Source organism: Petaurus breviceps, unplaced genomic scaffold (genome assembly GCF_028583685.1).
Source record: "Petaurus breviceps papuanus isolate PSGF00001 unplaced genomic scaffold, PetGlider_PUasm1.0 175, whole genome shotgun sequence".
In the NCBI taxonomy this organism is placed as follows: domain Eukaryota; kingdom Metazoa; phylum Chordata; class Mammalia; order Diprotodontia; family Petauridae; genus Petaurus; species Petaurus breviceps.
The window spans coordinates 14107093-14127065 of record NW_027185764.1 but is presented as its reverse complement, the minus strand read 5'-3'; the positions used below and the strand labels follow the sequence as shown (position 1 = coordinate 14127065).

Here is a 19973-nt window from a genome sequence, read left to right as displayed (position 1 = left end):
CTGCACCACCTAGCTACTTGAGGGACCCACCTTGTTTCTAAATCTTATGTGGAGTAGTAGATAGAATGTTCAACCTGGGGTCAGGAAAACCTGGGATTGAATCTTGCCTCAGTCACTCACTAGTTGTGTGACCCTGGGCATCTCTCTGTGCCTCAGTTTCCTCATCTGTAAAATGAAGATGTTGGTCTTGATGTTCTCTAGTTTCTTCCAGCTCTAAATCTATTTTCCTATGTACTAGTGGCTTGGGTCAATAGGGATAAAAGAGGTTCTGCCCCACGCATTTACTTCATGTAACAAACAGTCATACAGAATTTGCAGTTGGGACCCTCTCCGACTCACTTCACTGCCATGAGATTCGATTATCTCATCTGTAAAATGGGTATAATAATACTTGTTCTATGTACCTCACAGGGGTTGGTATTAGGCTCAAAGAATAAAACACACAGGTGGAGTACTTGTGAATGTTAAGTGCTCCCCAAGGGTCATCTATTCCAGTTTTTTAGAAGTTCAGCAGTGCAGCCCTTCTTCAGAGTGAGGGGTCCATAAATGTTTGAATGACGAGCCAGACAGACCTTTTCCCAGGAGATCAGGTGACTAGGCAGTGTTTCCCAGGGCTCTGGCTGCTGCTGCTCCTCTTCCATCCCCCAAGGCAGAGTTAAAAAAAAAAAAAAGGTAGGAGCTGGGTTCTAAAGGGGAGAGGATCAAAGGTCCCAAGGAGCTGAATTCCTCACCCAGCTGACCATCCCCGCCCTTCCTCTGCCCTCCCCTGCCCCATAACAGTTCACCGTCCACTTTCCCAGGGGTTGTTTCAGTTTTTATTGGTGAAGCCAATGGCACAAGTGCCTTTCCTGGCAAGAAAAGTACACACACACTCACACAAACACTCACGTACACACACACATCTGTCTCTGGAGATCTCTCGGCATGGTTAGGGCTCGAATCTCTTTCCAACACCAAGGACTGTCAGCAGCAGGTTAGAACCTCCCATCTCTGTGGATGTCAAAAGGTAGAACCTTTACAGAGAGCCCCACTGTCCTCATAGCTTCCCAAGGAAAGGGGCACTGGAGAAAACTAGATATGCTCAGGCCCAAGGGAGTCCCAAGACGGGACTCAGTGGAGTCCAAAGAGCAGTGGGCTAGCTCGGGAAGCCCCAGTCCTAGTCTCAGTTCTATCATCATTTACTGGGTATCTGATCTTGGGTAAATGGCACACACAGCTTAGTGTCTTTGTGCCTCAGTTTCCTTACCTATAAAACGGGGATAATGCCCCCCTCCCCATATGCACTGTCTTTCTCAAAGGGTTGTTGTGAGGAGCCAATGAGATGTGTTAGGACACTTTGTAAACTGGAAAGTGCTTTATAAAGCCTAGAGGCAGCTAGATAGTGCAATGGATAATTAAGCACTGTGTCTGGGGCCAAGCAGACCTGAATTCCAATCCAGCCTCACACATTTGTGTGACACATGGCAAGTCACTTAACCTCTGCCTCAGTTTCCTCACCTATCTCTCAGAATTGTGAGGATCAAATGAGAAAATAATTGTGACATGCTCAGTACAGTGTTTGGCACAGAGTAAGCATTATTTGAATGTTAGTTGTTATTATTATTATTATTAGGCAGCTAGGTGGCAGAGTGGATAGGGTATCAGGCCTGGAGTCAAGAAGACTTATTTTCCTGAATGCAAATTTGGCCTCAGACACTTATTAGCTGTGTGATCCTGGGCAAGTCACTTCACCCTGTTTGCCTTAGTTTCCTCATCTGTAAAATGAGCTAGAGAAGGAAATGGCAAACCACTCCAGTATCTTTGCCAAGAAAAACCCAAATGGGGTTATGGAGTCAGACATGACTAAAAATAACTGAACAAGAAAAGCATTATTATATTTGTAAAGGCTTAGCCCAGTGCCATAATTAGACGCTTAGTCTCCTCACCCCCTATAAAGGTCAGGGATTAGGAAGACTGGGATACTGAGCTGCCATTGATGCTGGTGTGACTGGTACCTCAACTTAGTGGCACAGGTAATCCAGGATCTTTCAGATGCCCTCCTAGGTGTGGATGGGATGGGTAGGATGACCTCAAGAATTTCCTATCAGATCTGGTGTGTTATACAGTAGAAAGAGTATAGGCGGGGCTGCTAGGTGGCGCAGTGAATTCAGCACTGGCCCTGGAGTCAGGAGTACCTGAGTTCAAATTTGACCTCAGGCACTTAACACAAAAACTATCTGTGTGACCTTGGGCAAGTCACTTAACCCCAATTTCCCTAAAAAAAAAATATATATATATATATATAGGCACTGGGCTCAGAGGACCTGAGGGCAAAGCCTGCCTTGGATGTGGAGGTGGGGTAGTACAGTGGAAAGAATTCTGGTTCAAATGTATCCTTGGGCAAATCACTTAAAACCTTGGCTTTGGTTTCCTTGTCCATAAGGTAATGGGGTTGGACTAGTTGACCTCTGAGGTCCCCTCCAAGCTAGGTCCATGAGCCCATGACTGTTCTGCCCGGAGGATGGAGACATGATGTGGCACCTTTACCCCAGATAGAGGCGCTTCTTGGAAAGCTCCACCAGCGGGAATCTGAGGTCATTCAGCACTTGCACCTTGGTGATGGAGGCCAGCGGTTTCTGGCGGTGCTCATACTGTGCCACCTTGTTCTCTTGGATGAAGACGTGAAAATACTCAGAATCTGAAAAGATTTCAATCTGAAAGACAGGTGGGTCAGTGCAGGCCCCTAGCAGCAAAAGTCTGTCCCCTCTCTACTTCAACAATCTTATCTCTTATTGACATGCTAGTATTGTGCACTAGGGTGGGGGGTGGGGCTTTAAAAATGCTAGCTGAATGAACGAATGCATGCATAAAGAAATGCTACCTTCTGCAGACTAGGCTATAGAAGGGTAACATAGTATAATGGATAGATGACCATCCTTGGAGTATAGAAGACTTGTGTTCAAATCCTGCCTCTGATGAATACTGCCCCAGAGAGGTCTCTGAAACTTCAAATCGCAGAGCAGCTCTCAGTCTGTCCTAGTAGAAGATTTTCTGGAGAGGAGTTCCTTATACCAATAAAATCACAGATCCCCACCAAAACCACAAAATGAGACTAGAAGATCTTTGAAAGAAAGGATATTTTTCACTTCTTAGTATTCCCAGTGTTTCAGGGACAGTTTTGTGCCACAGTGGATAGAACACCAGGCTTGAAGTCAGGAAGATCTGAGTTCAAATCCTGCAGCAGACACTTACTAGCTGTGTGACCCTGGGCAAGTCACTTAACCCCTATTTGCCTCATTGGGACACATTGGAGAAGAAAAAGCAAACCACCCCAGTATCTTTTCCAAGAAAAGTCCATGAGGTCATGTATAATTGACATTACTGAACAACAATAATAAACCCTAGTGCTTTAGGCATAGTACCATACATACTTATAGTGGGAGCGCCATAAATCTCGGTTGATGATAGTGAATAATAAGATTACAACCTCTTGGTTGGTCCCTTCCTTATAGGACAGGTCCCCAAGGTCACACAGCTATTAAGTGTGTAATTTCACATATGGGGAGACCAAGACACCAGGAGGTCAAGGGACTGAACCCAGGGTGGAGGGCAACAGAGCAATCAACCTTTAGAAGGCGGCCAGACCTTCAGATCTCCCATCCATTAGCACATAAACACCCCTGAAATCTTCCCAGGCTAACTACATCTAATTAATTACCCACAATTTGGGCACTTAGAGACAGACGTCAGTTTTAGCTGCCAAGATAAGAGGAGAGATACCATTAATTGTATATACTGAGATAGGAGCTTTTCTAGTATCAGCAGGTAGGAAGAAAAAAATGGCCCCTAAGATATGAAGAGGAAGAAGATAAGGGAAAAGACTTCCAAGCACACTGAATGACACTACAGTGATCTCTTTCCACTATGTGTACTGCAGATTACAATTTAGAGAGAAGAGCAGGATACAGAGGGGAATGGGCTGGGCTTATGTTAGATTTCACTTTCTGCCACCCAGCAAATGGCAGGAGGTCGGGAAAATTACTTTAACACACTGAGCCTCATGAGGCCTCCTTATCTGGGAATGGATGACAATTGTTGTACCACCCACTTTATAGGTTTTAAGGGAAAAGTGTGTTGTAAATGGTCAAGTGCTACATAAATTAGGGTGACTATTACTGTATTTCTACCCTGAAGTCTGTCTCTGTGCTCCCTCCTGCCTTAAGAGGGCTCAGTCACACATATTCTGTGGGATTTTGAAAGGTACTGTTAAGTCTTTGAAAAATCATCTTTATTTATCCCAACCTCATTCTGCCTCATGGGGTGGGGGAGGGAGAGAGAGCCTGCTTTTACCTCGAAAGGCTCCTTTAGCTCCAGAGGGAAGACATTGTAAACTTCCTCTTCACCCCAACGGCTGCTCTGGAAGGAGTTGCAGACCAAGGTGCTATTGGAGAATCGAGGCTTGAAGTGGAAAGCAATGTCACCTGACTCGGAGAGGAAATTTATTTCAAACCTTTAAGAAAGAAAACCACAGAATTCAGGCATTTGACCTCATTACCCTTCCCCACTCCCTTAATCCTATAGACCCTTTTAGACCCTACTATCAGTTCAGTCCTGAGGCATATCTAAGGTCCTCCCAAAGACACCCCCAATCTGCAATGACGGCACTTGGCACCCTGCCGTTGCCGCCCATTTTCTCTTAAACATTCTCTGGGAGGTGGAAGGGAAAGGCATGAGGAAAGAAATTTTCTCTTACTCATCATCTTTGGAGTTGGACTGACCCTGGACGATTAGACTCCAGCCTGGGACCAGGCCCCCTGAGCAAAAGGCTTCAAACTGTGAATGGAAAGACAGTGGGGGAAATGCTGAGGTGGACAGGCATCCTCCTCTTCCTCCTCTAATCAATCCATCAACAATCAACAAACATCTATTAAGTGATTATGATATACTAGTAATGAGTCAGATGGAAAAGAAAGACAAAAACAGCTTTGGCCCTTAATAAGTCATGTTCTGATGGGACAGCCTACACACATACAAATAAAATAGATGTAAAGTAACCTTATTGGGAAAGGCTCAAACAGCTGGGCCAAGTGGCAAAGGCCTCCATTCCTTCATACATTCAACATTTTTTTTAAGGGTATGCCATTTGCTAGGTATTGGACATATAACACACATCTTGAATTCTACCTTGTATTCTACTTATGTGGATAGGTGTGTGTTCCTGCTTCCACTGAAGTCCTCTTCCAGTTACTCACCATGGCATGGAAATGACCCAGGTTCTTGAAGGCTTTGCCAGTGGAGTGAACCTTCTAGCAGGTACTACCAAGATGGGAAGGCTTAGCTTATGGATCTTGTCAATGTTGTTGTTGTTTTGTTAATTGGAGAAGAGGATCTTGATGTCAGGAAGGAGATGGCAGGACTTGCAAATGACTTGGATTTAAGTGAGGCCGGGCTGCACAAAATCACCAGCCTCACTTTCTCCTCCAGAGCCATGAGTCCAGTGGCTGCTTGAAGACAGCCCCCATGACCTTGTCTAAGGACTCTCATTGAAAGACTAGCCTAGGAGAGGCTAGGTGGCACAGTGAATAGAGCAGTGGCCCTGGAATCAGGAGGACTAGCTGTGTGACCCTCCGAAAGTCACTTAACCCCAGTTGACCTGCCTTCCCCCCTCCAAAAAGAAAAAAAAAAGACTAGCCAAGTCATGACTTTTTCCTCCAAAAAGATCCTAGATCTCTGTTTTGATGATCCTATGAAAATGAAGCCAGGCATTTCCCAGCTTTGTCTCTTACTCTCTTCACACCCCTATTCCTCTCCATCACTAGTCCTCTTCAAGTCTCAGTTTCTTCATCTACAGAATGGGCCTAATGATACTTTAGCTACCTCAGAGTTGTTGCAGATGATTTTTAAAGTGAATTTATTATTTAAATGTATTATTTCAATTTAAATTTTAATTTCTAAATAAAATCCGTTATTATTCAAAGCTATTATTATTTGCTGAATAATAACAACATAAAGCTTTACAAGTTTTTAAAGCGCCTTCACTGCTAACCTCTCTTTTGATTCTCTTCCCAAGCCCCAGGTATTGGAACAGGCTGGGAAAAAACAGTGACCCTTAGGCAGACAAGGATTCTGCGAGCTCATAAACAGCTCACTTAACCTTTGAGCCTTCACGTCCTCATTCGTCTGGTTTGTGTGAATCAAGGATAATAATACACCTGTCATCAACATTACACACCAGTAATGATGGAAGCGGTTAAGAAAGATTTAAATCAAAGTAAGAAGCTATTATGGGTTTGCTTCTGAAAGGATAAAACGGCTCTACAAGTATCAATCAATCAGTTCATCAATCATGTGGGCCTTGGCAAGTGACGGAATTTATCTGAGCCGGAGAAAGCTCGCTTAAAATCTGGTTCCGATCTGCATGAGTGGATCGCCTAGGAAATCACATTATTATTGCTCTGACACATTTTCATCGCCCTCTCACCCAACATAGGCTTGCAAACAGCTACACAGACACAGACACACGCAGAACCCACGCGCACAGCGTCCGCTGGCTCCCACTAGCACACGACCTTTCCCAGGAGATCACATCCTCCCCGCCCTCCTCCGGCCCCCCAGCACTCCCTTTCTCCACCCCAGCTGCCTCTTCCCAGCTTTAATGACCCGGGGATTGGGGGGCGGGCCGGAGGGGGTCGGGGCCGGCGCGGCCAAACGGGCCCAGCCCCTGGTCCCGCGCTGAGGGCCGGCCGGACATGTGCCCGCGAATTCTAGCGCAGGCCTGTGAATTGCGAGCCGGGGCGTCGGCCTGGGGTTCTCACGCTGCCGGGGGTCGGGGGTGGGGGGTAAGCACTGCCCATGCTGAGCAGCTGCAGGGCTCTGGCCTTCGGGAGAAGGCCGGAGCCAAGACCACGAGAGCGCCCAAATCGCTGTTTGGCCACGGTCCCGGGATCAGAGGAGGCGGCACCCGGGTCTGCCTTCTCTCTGTCCCCTTCCCGAGGGGTTAAGGTCCGAGCGGACGTCCAGACGCCCGAGCCGGCGGCCAGGCCCCTTTCTTTCGCTCCTGGCTCTAGCCTCCACCCGCTTGCCAGGGCCTTCTTTCCCACGCTCCGTCTCCTACAGCAGCCCGGGGCTACGACCAAATGCTGCCCCGCCTGCCTTTCACAGCCACCCCCACCCCGTCGGGCGGCGGGGGCCACCAGGCACGCGTGCTGCTAAACACCAGCCCAAAAGGCAACTTTTGCGCCGAGACGTTTGGTCCCTCCGCTAGCTTAGGGACTCACACACATACTGGCTGTCCCGGAGTTTTGAGAACTGGGAGGGCTCTTAGTGTTCGTTCCCACCTCTCTTATTTGCCAAAAGGCAGACAACACGTTCACACGATAACAGCTCGCGTTTATGGAAAATTTTACGTACATTCTCTCGTTTGATCCTCACAACTTCAAGTGGTAGGTAGTGCAAGTAATTTCCATTTTACTTATAAACTGAGGTTCAGAGAGAAGTGAATTGCTCAAGGTCATACAAACCTTTGCCTTACTAGGCAATGAGTTTTTGAATCGGTCTTCAAATCCAGCGCTTTTAGTACCACATTACCTCGCTACAAATATTGGCACACACACACACACCCAGCATAGCTCAGTCTAGTGGAGAGTGGGGAGGTGGGAGGGATCACCTGTAGTTAAAGTTATTTAATTCTCAGTGGCCCGGGGGCGCGGCCCTCACCTGAACAGGCATCTTCCCAGTGGTCCCAGTTCCCAGTAGAAAAGATTGGGAGGTGCCTGGCTATTGATATAGGCAGTCTACAGCGACGGGAGGAGGACCCAGGGGTGGCCCACCCCCATGGGAATGCCTGACCCCGCCTTGCTTCCCCCATCCTATTCCCAGGCCAATTCTGTTTTAGGAAATGCTGCCTCAGATCTATCAGTGCCACAGAGCAAAAAGGTAGGGTGTTTGAGGAATGGAGCAAATTCCTTAAGGTTTCAACTCCCCACCACCCGTCTCCCCCGCCCCCGCCATTACATTCTAGGGGCCCAGGGGAGACAATGATGAATAAGACCCAGTCTCTACCTTACAATTTAGAAGAGTGTTTTAGGACGAACATACAAATAACCACAAAAATCTCTCCTCCCTGCCCTCCCTTCCATTTTAAATTCGGTTTTTTTTTTTTTTTTGAATATAATTAGGATGCCGCTCCCAGTATCTGTAACAAAGCAGAGTCCAGGCCTCCCAAAATGACATATTTAATGAGGGAAACCCTGGAGCTCCAAATTCTTATGCAAATATTAAATATGAGCATCCTGACTCCCTTCTTCCTGTCCCCCCTGCCCCTTCCCAGGGCCTGGCTGATTCCAGCTTGGCCACATTTCCAACTGCCCGCTCTAGCCAATTCTGATCAGTTGTGTGTTACAAAGCCTGGATTGTTGACAGCGGATTAGGGATTAAAGTGCCGCGGCCGCCCCTGCTGCTGTCAGCACATTCCTGGGCCTGGGCTCTCTCTCTGGCTCTGCCTCAATGGGCTCCAGTGGGGGTGGTCAGCCTTTTCCCACAGCCCAGAAGCACAGAGGCCCCGAGAGCACAGTCTCTGCCTCCTCCATGCCTCCAACACCACAGATATCAGTTTCCCTGCCTTAGTTTGGGATGGGAGAGAGATAGAGTTTACAATACTTTGTGGCCCAGATGAAGTACGGTGTGATGTGATGGGGGGGGGGGGGGGGACAAACAAACAAACAAGGAACCAGAAGACCGGAGTTCTGCCACTTGTTAGCTGTGAGAACTTGGGTAAATAGATCTTTGAGTGTGAATACTGCCTTTGGCACTTAGCATCTGTCAGATCTTGGGGGATGGGGGATAGGGGGTGTGTGTCACAATTCCAGGAACCTCAGTTTCCGCATTTGTAAAATGACGATATTCCACTCCACAAGGCAGTCCTGACTCTCTGGACTTCTACTCCTCCTGGGGGATCGGGAAGGTTCGATACTCCACCCTTCTACCTCTCTACAAGCTTTTTCAGTTTCCTTTTTCGTGTGGTCTTCCTACACTAGAATGTAAACTCCTTGAGGGCAGGGGATATTTTTCTTTCTGCTTATATTTGCATTCCCAGCACTTAACACTGTGCCTGGCACTTAATAAATGCTTATTGACTTGACAACTCATTTGTAAAATGATGGTATTGAAACCCATAATAATGGAAACACAGAACCAAAAGAGACCCCAGACACCATGTAGTCCAACCCCCTCATTTTACAGATAAGAAAATTAAGGCCAGGGAGATGTTATGTGAACTGTCCAAGGTCATGGAGAAAGTAAGCATCAGATTTCCTCATGATTCAGTCATTTCAGTCTCTGCCACTCACTCGAATCCTCTGCCAGCTGAGCCAGGGCTTGTTTTATTGTACCAAGATGCTGTAAAGTTTGCTGGACATTTTACATTCATCATCTCATTTCAGCCACGAAATAACCATATAAGGCAGGTTATTCATGTTTTCTTATTTCCATTTCACATATGATGAAAGTGAATCTTCGAGAGGTTAAGGTCACCTGCTTGTGAGTGGCAGAGACTAGATTTGAACCCAGTTTTCTCCTGACTCAAAGTCCAGTGCTATTTACACTACACCACCATTGGATTTCTCTTTAGGATCTTTTAGATACCCTAAGGCCTCTCCCAGATCTGCCATCCTATGATTTTGTGGTCAGCATGAGTAAGTAACTGGTGGGTGGAAATGGATGTGAGTAGCTGGTGGCATGGAGGAAAATCCTGGGAAAAGTATGTTCTCTGTAGGCGGTGGTGTGGGGTGGCTGGAGGGAAGTTCTTGGCCATCAGCCATGTCTTTTGGGCTGATGACCAAGTTCACAGGGAGGAGGGGGCTGGGATAATTTGGGGGAAGGCTCTTTGGTTCCCTGAGATGATATGAGCTCATAATAACCACTTGGGTTGGCTTGTTTATGGAATCAAGTCCAAACCCCTTCACAATATGTCCCTACCCTCATTCCTTCACACTATGTCCCTACTCTTGTTATTCAACTTTGCCTCCCACTTTTTCCTAGTGTGAGCCCTCCGCTATAGTCAGACCAGGCTCTCTTTATTGCCTCCTAATCATGTAATACTTATTCCTGTCTACGCATCTTTTGTGTTCTTGGATTGCCTTCTCCCTCTTCCCTGCCTTTCCAAACACTACCGATTTCAATGTCCTTGCTTAGATCTCACCTCCTCCATGAAGCTTTCTCTGAGTTCTTCTGTCCGTGATTTTTTTTTTCTCTTCCTGACCTCCTATAGCATTTTCTCTTTCTTTTACCTTGGTTGTCTCATCAATTCCCATAGCTTTGATTATTGCCTCTATATAAATTGCTCCCAAAGCTGTTTTTCCTGCCCTAACTCTAGTCCCACATTTCCATCTGCCTTCTGGACATCTCTCCCTTAAGGTCTTACCAGCTTCTCAAATTCAATATGTCCAAAGGGGAATGTATATTTAAAAAATATTTTATTTTTTATTGTCATCCTTTTCCAGTGATTCTTCCTCTTCCCAATAAAATCTTCTCTTGTAACTAAATATAGTTAAGCAGCAAACAAACAGAAAAATCCCAACAAAACAAAACAAAAACCCCACATTGACTATGTCTGACATTGTATGTTTCATTCTGCACCTATAGTCCACCATCTTTCTGTGGGAAGCACTATTAGTCCTCTGAAGACATGACTGATCCTTACATTGATCAAATACATGAAATCTATCAAAGTTGTAGGAATTATTATCTTTCTCTTCCCCCATCTAGCTATCTCTTCTTCAAGATTTCTTTATTTCTGGTAAGGAGACCACCATTTTTATAGTCAGTCAGGCTGGAATCTTCAATGCCACCTTGACCTCTCTCTCCCTCTGTTCCACTCCCCCACTCCCCCAAGAAATTAGTGGTCAAATTCAATTAATTCTATCTGCAATATATTTGGTGGGCATTTCTACTACCCTAGTTCATGCTCTCATCACCTCTTCTTAGACTATTGTAATAGCCTCAACTAATACCTTGCCTCCAGTCTCTTCCCCCTCTAATCTATCCACATCTCTGCTAAAGTCATCTTCTTAAAGCACAGGCCTGACCATTCGATGCCCTGACAAAAAAAAAACCCTAAAACAAAAACAAAACAAAAACCCTCTAATGACTCCACAGCCTGCCCAGAAAAATTCATACTCCTTAGCTTGATATTCAAGGTCCTTGCCCAATTTGGTTCCAACCCACTTTCCTAGTTTTATCAAGATCTGGAAAACTATAATAGTCTCTGAAGAGTCAAAAAGGAATATTAGAGGGCAATGGAGAGTTTCCTGGAGGGTGTGAGCAGGGTGCCCCATATAACCAGTGAGGAACTTTCAAGAACAGGAGTAAAAGATATCAGTGAAACATACGCTAAGAAAATTATATAGGTTGGTGTAGCAGCAAGCACCCCGGCGTCCCCACGGTGGCTGCTCACACAGGTTCTTGGATCTGCTTTGTTAAAGGAAAGCAACTCAAAATGGGTTAACAAGCTTACTTTAATCAGTCAGGGGAAAAAGGTCAGCACCCCGAACCTCAAAGTATACAGGCAGAATTATCAAGACAGAAACAGATCAAGTAGACAGATTTCCAAACTGTCCAACCATTACATCCATAACAAATCAGCATCTGGGTTTTTCAAAGCCGGGGGACTCTCAACAACGGCTTCCCAGAATTCAGATCAAATCACAGAACACTTCTCAAAGTGAGTCCCAAAACAAAGCTACACATCAGGGCTTATATAGGCTTCTCCTGGCTCAGAGAATGTAACAACCTTATTGACCCACTGGCCAATCAAAAAGTATCTACTGAAAAACAAGTCTCCCTCCCCAGGCTTCAGGTGCACTTTAGCCTAGGGGCAGGGAAGATCTTCCAAATTTGCATTCCCATTACAGTTGGCATTCAGAGAGGATGAGGGGCCAGGGGTGAGTGGTAGAGAGGTCAGGTTCTCCAATTGGTATTCTTTCTGTGTCAGAAGGAATTGAGGAAAGCATGTTATTGAACCCCTGGTGGCTAATGTTTGGGAGAACAATATAGAAGGGGCCAGAATGGATGAGCTGCAGTTTTCATCTTTGGTGGGAAAGTCCTAACTGATGAGATTATAGAGCCAATGAACATTTTACAGTACTACAGATTGTTCCGCATACTCCTCAATGCCTCCTTCAGTTTCTTTCCTTTGGATCTTTGCTTCAGTTAATTCCCTTTATCTGGAGTAGTCTTTCACCTCTTATCGAAATCCTATACATTGCTTTGTGGACGAGGTAAAATACCTAATTTTCCATGAATCCTTTCTAGGTTTCTCTACTAGGGAGGATGGTCTTTCCATCCTTTGGGATTTCTTAGGCCTTTAGCCAAATCCCATAATGTCCCATACTTCCATTTGTATTTTAGTTAATTGTGTATTTGTCTTCCTTTAGACTAAGGGTTCTTAATCTGGGGTTTGTGAATTTGTAAAAAACATTTTGTTAACTATATTTCAATATAGTTGAATTCCTTTGTAATCTTATATATCTTATACATTAAAAAGTGTATTCTGAAAAGAAGTTCTTCACTAGACAGCCAAAGGGATCCATCCAAAAAAGATGAAGAACCCTGGTCTTAGAGTCAGGGTTGGAGAACCTGCAATCTCAAGGCCACATGTGGCCACAAGGCCACAGGTTCCCCACCGCTGTCTTAGACTATAAACCTCTCAAGGGCATAGGAACATTATTCAATTTATTTTTGTATACTAGAGTAACCTAAGGAAACACATATAATTTTTGCTGAATGAATGAACCAATCATTTTCAATACCTGATTTCTAAATATTGACTGCAATGTCTTGAATCTTTCTCCTCCCAAAGCATTTTTCTTACAATAACCCTGTGTAGTATGTAGTACATTTGTCATCATTACTCTTTGACCTCTGTGATTTCAATTTGGATATGATTCCAAATCCAATTCCCTACCTAGTACACAATATTAGCACTTGTTACCCTCTTTAGAGAAAATAAACAATTAAGAATGAAATGACAGATCTAATCTTTTTTGTTTTTGACAAATAAGAAAACTTAGGATCTGAGAGGCTGGAGTGACTTGTCCATGGTCCCACAACTAGTAAATGTCAGGGCTGAGACTTTAGTTCAAATCTCTTGGTTCAATCAACTAATCAAAATGGTTTTTCTGTTTCAGGCACAGTACTAGAGGGATGAAGACAAAAACAAGGGTGGCTAGGTGGAGCAGTGAATAGAGCACTGGCCCTGGAGTCAGGAGGATCCGAGCTCAAATCTGGCCTCAGACACTTAACACAAAAACTAGTCGTGTGATGGGCAAGTCACTTAACCCCAATTGCCCTCCAAAAAGAAAAAAAAAAAGCAAAAGAAAGACAAAAACTGTTCCTGTCCTTGAAGTGCTTACATCAGAACTGACGCCTGTAGGATACAAAAAGAGGAGAAGGGAAGGTCCAAAATCTAGTGATCTTATCACCAAGTCAACCTGACTCTTACTTTTCCACTGTTTGTTCTGCTTCCTCCTGCCCTTCCATCCTCCACAGGAAATGTGAATCGTTTGTTGAGTTTGATGAGTTTATTTGTCCATATTAAAGCATTAAACTCCTCCCCTGTTTTTTCCTCAATTTATACTTTTCCATTATTTTCAGTGTCCCAGAAATGTGATTACTTTATGTTAAAAAGGTGGACCTGAAGCCAGGAAGACTCACATCCGTCCTCAGATACTTAGTAGCTGTGTGACCCTAACTTCTTGCAGCCTCAGTTTCCATATCTGAAAATGAAAGGGTTGGACTAGATGGCTTCTCAGGTCCCTTTGTAATGCTGACACTATGCTCCTATGATATTTAACCATCCTATGACCTCTAATAAGTATTTATTGAACTGAGTCTCTGACAAATGGCTATCTAGGGACATGGAACTCCCTATATTCCAAGTCAGGCCATCCTACTTTCTAATAGTTTAAGTTTTTAAGAAAGTCTTGCTTATATTGAGCCCAACGACTTCTAGCTTGAGGAGTGGGTATGGATTATACCACCATGCCCTAACAGTTCCAGCCACCATTGTCTCTATAGCTCTAAGAGAGGTCTCAAGATCCATTTTTCAAGCCCCTAGAAAACCTTCCATAGGTAACAGGTGGGCAGGAGGGGAGCCCAAGGACAGGTCTAGGGTAGGAGTACAGCAATTATTACTCACAGTCTTGTAGCACTCTGTCATTCACATGCCACCTGGGCAAGTGAAAATCTCTCTGAGCCTCAGTTTCCTCATCTATAAAAATGAAAGGGTTGGGCTAGACATCATTTAAAGTTCCTTCTAGCTCTGATCTATGCTCCTGTGATTGGGGGAGATAGGCAAAGGGTCATATTGAAAGGAGGCCTGGGTTCTAGATACTGGCTGTGAGATTTACTGGCTGTGTGATCTTGGATAAGTCACTGCCTCTCTCTCAAGCTGTCTCCTTTTCTGTAAAACAACAGGACTTGACTAGACCAGTCCAAGGCTAGCCTAGCATCCTTTGGTTTCTAAGTCCCAGGAAATGTCAAAGATGAGGCATTGCCAGCAGTGACCAAGAGATGGCAGCATCAGGCCAAAGATGGCCATAGGAGAAGCTGAAGACAGGTCACAGTTCCCTGGCTCTGGCAGCATGTCCACATGCTAAACAGTGGTTGTGTCCCACATGTAGGATTGAGAGCTGGAAGGGTTTTTAGAGACCTTCTAGTCCAATTTTCCCATGGGGAAACTGAGGCTCAGATTTGGGGAGGGGAGAAGCTTGCCTAAGGTCACAGGGACACTAGTATATAGCAGAGCTAAAATGCAAACATAGGTCCTTGGATTTAAAATTAAGTGTTCCTCCCATTGGACCACGCTGCCACTTCTAATTCTTTAGAGCAGGGTATCTTTTTTTTTTTTTTTTTAAGCAATTGGGGTTAAGTAACTTGCTCAAGGTTACACGGCCAGTTATTTCTGGGTGTGGTGCTGAGTATCTGAGCCCGGATTTTGATCCAGGTCATCCAGACACTGGAACCGGTGCTCTTACTCGCTGAGCCACCTGGCCGCCCCTAACCAATTGGGGTTCTCAACACTGGAGTCGGTGCTCTTGCTGTGCTATCTGGCGGCCCCAATAGAGCAGGGTATCTTAACCTAGAGTCCATGAACTTAAAAAAAAAAGTTTGATAACTGTATTTCAATATAATTGGTTTCTTTCTGTAACCACTGTGCTTTATGCCTTTGAAAACATTATTCGGAGACGACCAGATTGCCAGAGGGACCATGATCCAAAAAGAAGACTAAGATCCGAGTTGTAGAGAGAACAGCAAAACCACCCGAAGGGGTGGGGGTGGGGGGTGGGGGGGGTGGATGCTGCTGGCGAGGAGGCCTGCACAGAGCCACAGAAAGTTAGAACTCCAATTGGCATCTTCTTCCCTGCTCCACCCCCTTTTGGACTGTTCCTATGATTTCATTGGTTTAATAAACTCTCCTTGAGGGAATTCCCCCTAAGATCAATGCAAATCAGCATTTCCTTCCCAACTTATTAGACAGTGGCCTGGAAGCACCAAGAGGTAAAGTAGCTTATTCAGAGTCACACAGCCATTATTCAATGGAATTTCATTCAATGAACTAAGAACCTACTGTGTGCCAGGAGTTGCTAAATGTAAGGGATACAAAAAGAGGCAAAGGGCTGTCCTTACCAACCAGGAACTTCCAATCTAATGGGGGAGATAAAAGGTAAAGAAATCTAAACAAAGCAAGCCATATACAGGGTAAATAGGAAATAGTCTAAAAGGGAAAGTTACTGGAATTAAGAGGAGTCAGAGAAGGCTTCCAACAGAAGGTGGGATTTTAGCTGGGACTTAAAGGGAGCCGGGTCAGTAGTGGAAGTGGAGAAGAGATAGTGTTCTAGTCCAGAGGTATGGCCAGAGAAAATGCCAGGAGCTGAGAGAGTTTGTCACTCAGTCAGGAGGCCAGTGTCACTGGGTGAAAGAGTATGTGTCGAGGAGTAAGGGGTAAGAAGACTGGAAAGGCAGAGGGGACTGGGTTATGAAGGGCTTTGAATGCCAAGCAGAGAATTTTTTATTGATCTTGGAGGCAATAGGGAGCCACTGAGCTTATTGAATGGGGTGTGGGAGGTGTGAAATGAATGGACCTGTGTTTTAGTGGCTCACTCTAGTGACTAGTGGAAGATGAATTGGAGGGGGAGATGTTGCAAAGGTGAATGTGTCAGAGGTAGGACAAAAGGCCAGAGCTTTTGGATTCTGAGGCTAACCCTCTATGCACTATACCAACTGCTTCTTACCCTCTCATTTCACAGAGGAAGGAACTGAGGTTCAGAGAGGGGAAGAAGGGAAATGACTCACCCAAGGTGGCACAAGTGACAGAATTCAGAATTTGAATCCAGGTCCTCTGGCTCCAAATCCAGTTCTTTTTCCACTATCAGCCTCAGTTTTCCTATCTGAAAAATAGTTAATCTGGCCTACCTACTTTACAGGCTGGCTATGACAGAGAAAGAATGCAAAAATGCTTGGAAAAACATTACGTTATTAACGCCCATTTCCAGCCCTGGGACCTTCCTGCCTCCTTGGCACACTTCTTCCTGACCGTGGGTGTCCTTGAGGCTAGGGGGAGAAGACGTGTCTATCTTCCAAGATCACCACCTGCTTTCTCCTTTTCCATCACATGAGCTTAGACAAATATTTACTCTCTCCTCCCTTCTTCGGTTAAAGAGTTGCCAAACCATTGGGCCATAAATGGTGTCTAGAAGCAGGACAGGGATAAACCGCATTTGGGTCTCTTTCTACTTAGAGGCCTCAGCAGGTGTTGGAGGTCTGTTTGTTAGTGGTTCCAGGTAGGAGGAGGGGGCAGGATTACTTGGAGTGTTATCTAGGAGGTTTGACAAACCAGGAAAAAGCTAGGAGAACTCTTAAACACCTGCTGTTCTGCTCCCAAAAGGGAATGAGTGGGGGAGTTTAAGGATGGTATTTCTTTGCTTTTTCCCTCCATGGGGAATCCTGGGTATCTCTCAGGGCATTGAAGGAGGGGGATTTCCTCTCTGAGCTCAGCCCCTGCACTTTCCTGTGACTGATTGCTAACTGGTCTCTACTGGTTTCTAATTTTTCGGTGAGAAGGTGTCTTCTTTCCCCAGGGATTGTGGAACCTCCTCAAAGATAGAGATAATGTCACTTGCCTCTGTATCTCTCACAACCTGTAGAATGGGGTGACCAGGCATTTGAAAAATGAAAATAGAATAGGCTGATAGCATCACAGACTGAGAGCGAGAAGGGACCCTAGAGGTCATCTTGTCCCAATCTCTCATTTCACAAATGAGGAATCGGAGATCTGGAGAGAGGACATTTGTCTGAGGTCATGAAGGCAGTGAGTGACATAGATAGAATTAGAACCCAAATCTTCTGCCTCAAAATTTCAGAGTTGGAAGGGACTCTGAAGGTCTTCTAGTCTGACCCTAATTCTAATAAGAATTCATTCTTTAAAAAATAAAATAAAAAACAAAAGCAAGTAACCATACATAATAGAATAGAACAGGACAGGACAGGATAGGATGGGACGGGACAGGACAGGACAGGACAGGACAAGACAGGAAAGGATAATAGAGCTAAGGGGATGTCAGCATATATCTCCTTCAATGACTTTATTTTATAGAAGGGGAAACTGAGTCTCAGAAAGAGGTGACTTGCTCAGGGTCAAATACAGAGTTAAGGGCAGAAGTGGTGTCTCAGCCGTGTGATCTTAGGCTTTTTCTCTCTTTGGTCGTCAGCTTTCCCATCTGTAAAGTGAGGGTGATTTGAAATAGCTGCTAAAGTGCCTCTCAACACTCCCATTCTATGATTCCTAAAGTTCCTACCCTTTCCCTACTACTTTTTGCATGTATTTGTACACATCTGGGTAAGAGTGGGAGTGGGTGCTGACCCTACCATTTGAATTTACAGGCTGGGGTTGGGTGAAAATCAGCTGTCAACATATTCAATATTCAGAAGACAAGGTCTAACTAATAACTATTAGAAGGGACGAAGCAGTTAGTGTCAACTCATACCTGTGTGTACAGACACAATGGTGGTAACCAGCCTGTATGCCAGGGAAAACTTCCATTCTTCTCCCTTGTGCCTCGTACCTTGACTCCCAGTTCTGGTTGCGGATGGGTGATGCGCCAATAATTACTGAATTGATGTGATGTGATCCAGAGAGCACTTTGGTAATGCTTCACTAGTTTCTAATGATTTCTTCCTGGGAAAGCTTATGCAGTCAGAATGGGTACCTCTGATCCTTAGAGGCTAAGAGTTTGGGTCATTCCCATGTTTCAGAGTGCAATTATGAATTTACCTCGACCTTAGATTAGGCAGAAGAAATTCTGACTTCATATCTAGTTCTGATTTGACCCGTAATTAGAGTTGGAAAGAACTTTATGGCTCTTTTAGCCCAGCTTACTTGTTTTACATGTAATAGGGCCCTTCTCCCCAACCTCCCACCAAGAATATTCAGTCACCATTCCTGGTCCCAACCTACCAGGTAGAAACTGGGGAGATGAGTGGGAGGACTTCTTCTGGTTACTTATGCCCCATTCCTGAGAGGTCTGCATTATGTAATGATGAAGAATCTCCTTTTTGGCTGCTGAGGTAGAACTTTGTAGATCTACAAAAGGAGTGAAGCTCTCCTGCTTCTCTTTCTTCCTTTCCTGCTTTGAAACATGAGAATTATTCTGAGTTTCATCTCGAGAAACAGTGGAGGTAAGGACAGTCCCATGAGTCTATGAGCTTATGTGCTGCCCAGGCAAACCTTGGCCTAAAATAGGGCTTCCTCTCTTTCGTGTTTCCTTTCATGAAGCAGGTGAACCTGGGAGTTTCAGAATTTCTGGAGAGCAGCAGCATCGCGTCGCCTGGTGAGGGTGGCAGCCCTTGCCAGGAGCCTAGTTTGGCCAATCTGGCAGCTGGCTCTCCCCATCAGTGTCCAGGCCGTGAGCGGTGCAAGGAAGCAGAGTGCTAAAATGGGTAAGGAGTAGCCTTCAAACTGCATTCTGTCCCCCAGTGAGGCTCCAATATCAGCCTTTTTTTTTTGCCATTTGTACTAGTCATTTATAAGTGAAGTTTCAGGACTATGTTGATGACTGCTGTAATTATTTCACGTCATCACTGCTTTTTGTTCCTGTATATTCTATTCCATACCTAATTCATGTTGTAAATTGAGCACCTCTTTTCCTTTTTGGGGGGAGAGCTTAGATTTGAAACAAAATGTAACTTTGTCTCAGACGTGTCAGGGTAGGGGTTTATTAGTGAGCCAATGAGTGCTTAATCTCCTTCCTTAGGGGAAGGCTCCTCCAACAATGAACCTTATTCAGGACTGACCCTCCTTCTCAGTCCAACACTGGTGCTACATTGGTTGCTACAATGATGCTACAGGAAGGCTGGGTCATCAGTCACTCTGGCTCTTACTTGCATCCTAACTTTCTGTGAACTGGGCTACTCATCTTCTGGGAGTGATTTTGTCTATAATCAATCCATTAGCTCTTCTCTGGAGGGAGGCGTGGTTTTCTTTTCAAATCAGGCCAAGAGGGGGAAATCGTGGAAACCTGCTTCAACGCCCAGCCCATCTGTTGAGCTAGCTGCCACTGCTTTTGTCTCATCTGTCTATGAAAAACAAACAGAAACTAGTATTCTCTCTGCCCTGGAAAGCTGTGAAAATGAATTAAGAGTTGTTTCCTAGTTCGAACCCCCAGCCAGAGATCATGAACTGTCAAAATACCACAGTTTTAGATCTATTTCTCTCCTTCCTGGTTTCTTCCCTTCCTAGAAGGAGGGAGAGAGAGAGGAGAGAGAGAAAGAAGGAAGGAGAGAGAGGAAAGAGAGAAGAGAGAGGGGAGAGAGAGAGAGAATAGAGAGGGAGAGAGAAGAAAGAGAAAAGAGAGGGAGAAAGAAGAGAAAGGGAGAGAGAGAAGAAAGAGGGAAAAGGAGAGAGAGAGAGAGAGAGAGAGAGAGAGAGAGAGAGAGAGAGA

General features: G+C 45.1%; 1 protein-coding gene across 2 annotated transcripts; it reads right to left on the bottom strand.

The window, feature by feature from the left end:
- Positions 1 to 803: 803 nt before the first annotated feature.
- On the bottom strand, positions 804 to 7769 carry GRIFIN (galectin-related inter-fiber protein). 2 transcript variants are annotated; one of them, XM_069085383.1, is made up of 5 exons: positions 7696 to 7769; positions 4733 to 4812; positions 4330 to 4489; positions 2521 to 2693; positions 804 to 990 (listed from the first exon to the last, which is right to left on the bottom strand). In XM_069085383.1, exons 1-4 carry the CDS (start codon positions 7705 to 7707, stop codon positions 2523 to 2525), a joined length of 423 nt encoding a protein of 140 aa, XP_068941484.1. In that variant the 5' UTR covers positions 7708 to 7769; the 3' UTR covers positions 804 to 990; positions 2521 to 2522. The 2 variants fall into 2 exon arrangements, with proteins under 2 accessions (XP_068941484.1, XP_068941483.1); XM_069085382.1 differs by having other exon boundaries at positions 2527 to 2693.
- Between the last annotated feature and the right edge of the window lie 12204 nt (positions 7770 to 19973).

Bases quoted from the DNA above. Each gene is read 5' to 3' on its own strand.
- GRIFIN (XM_069085382.1), bottom strand. The intron at 4,490-4,732 runs GTAAGAGAAAAT...TCTTTCTTAAAG, and splicing joins TCCAACTCCAAAGATGATGA to GTTTGAAATAAATTTCCTCT. The intron at 2,694-4,329 runs GTAAAAGCAGGC...CCTGTCTTTCAG, and splicing joins AGCTAAAGGAGCCTTTCGAG to ATTGAAATCTTTTCAGATTC.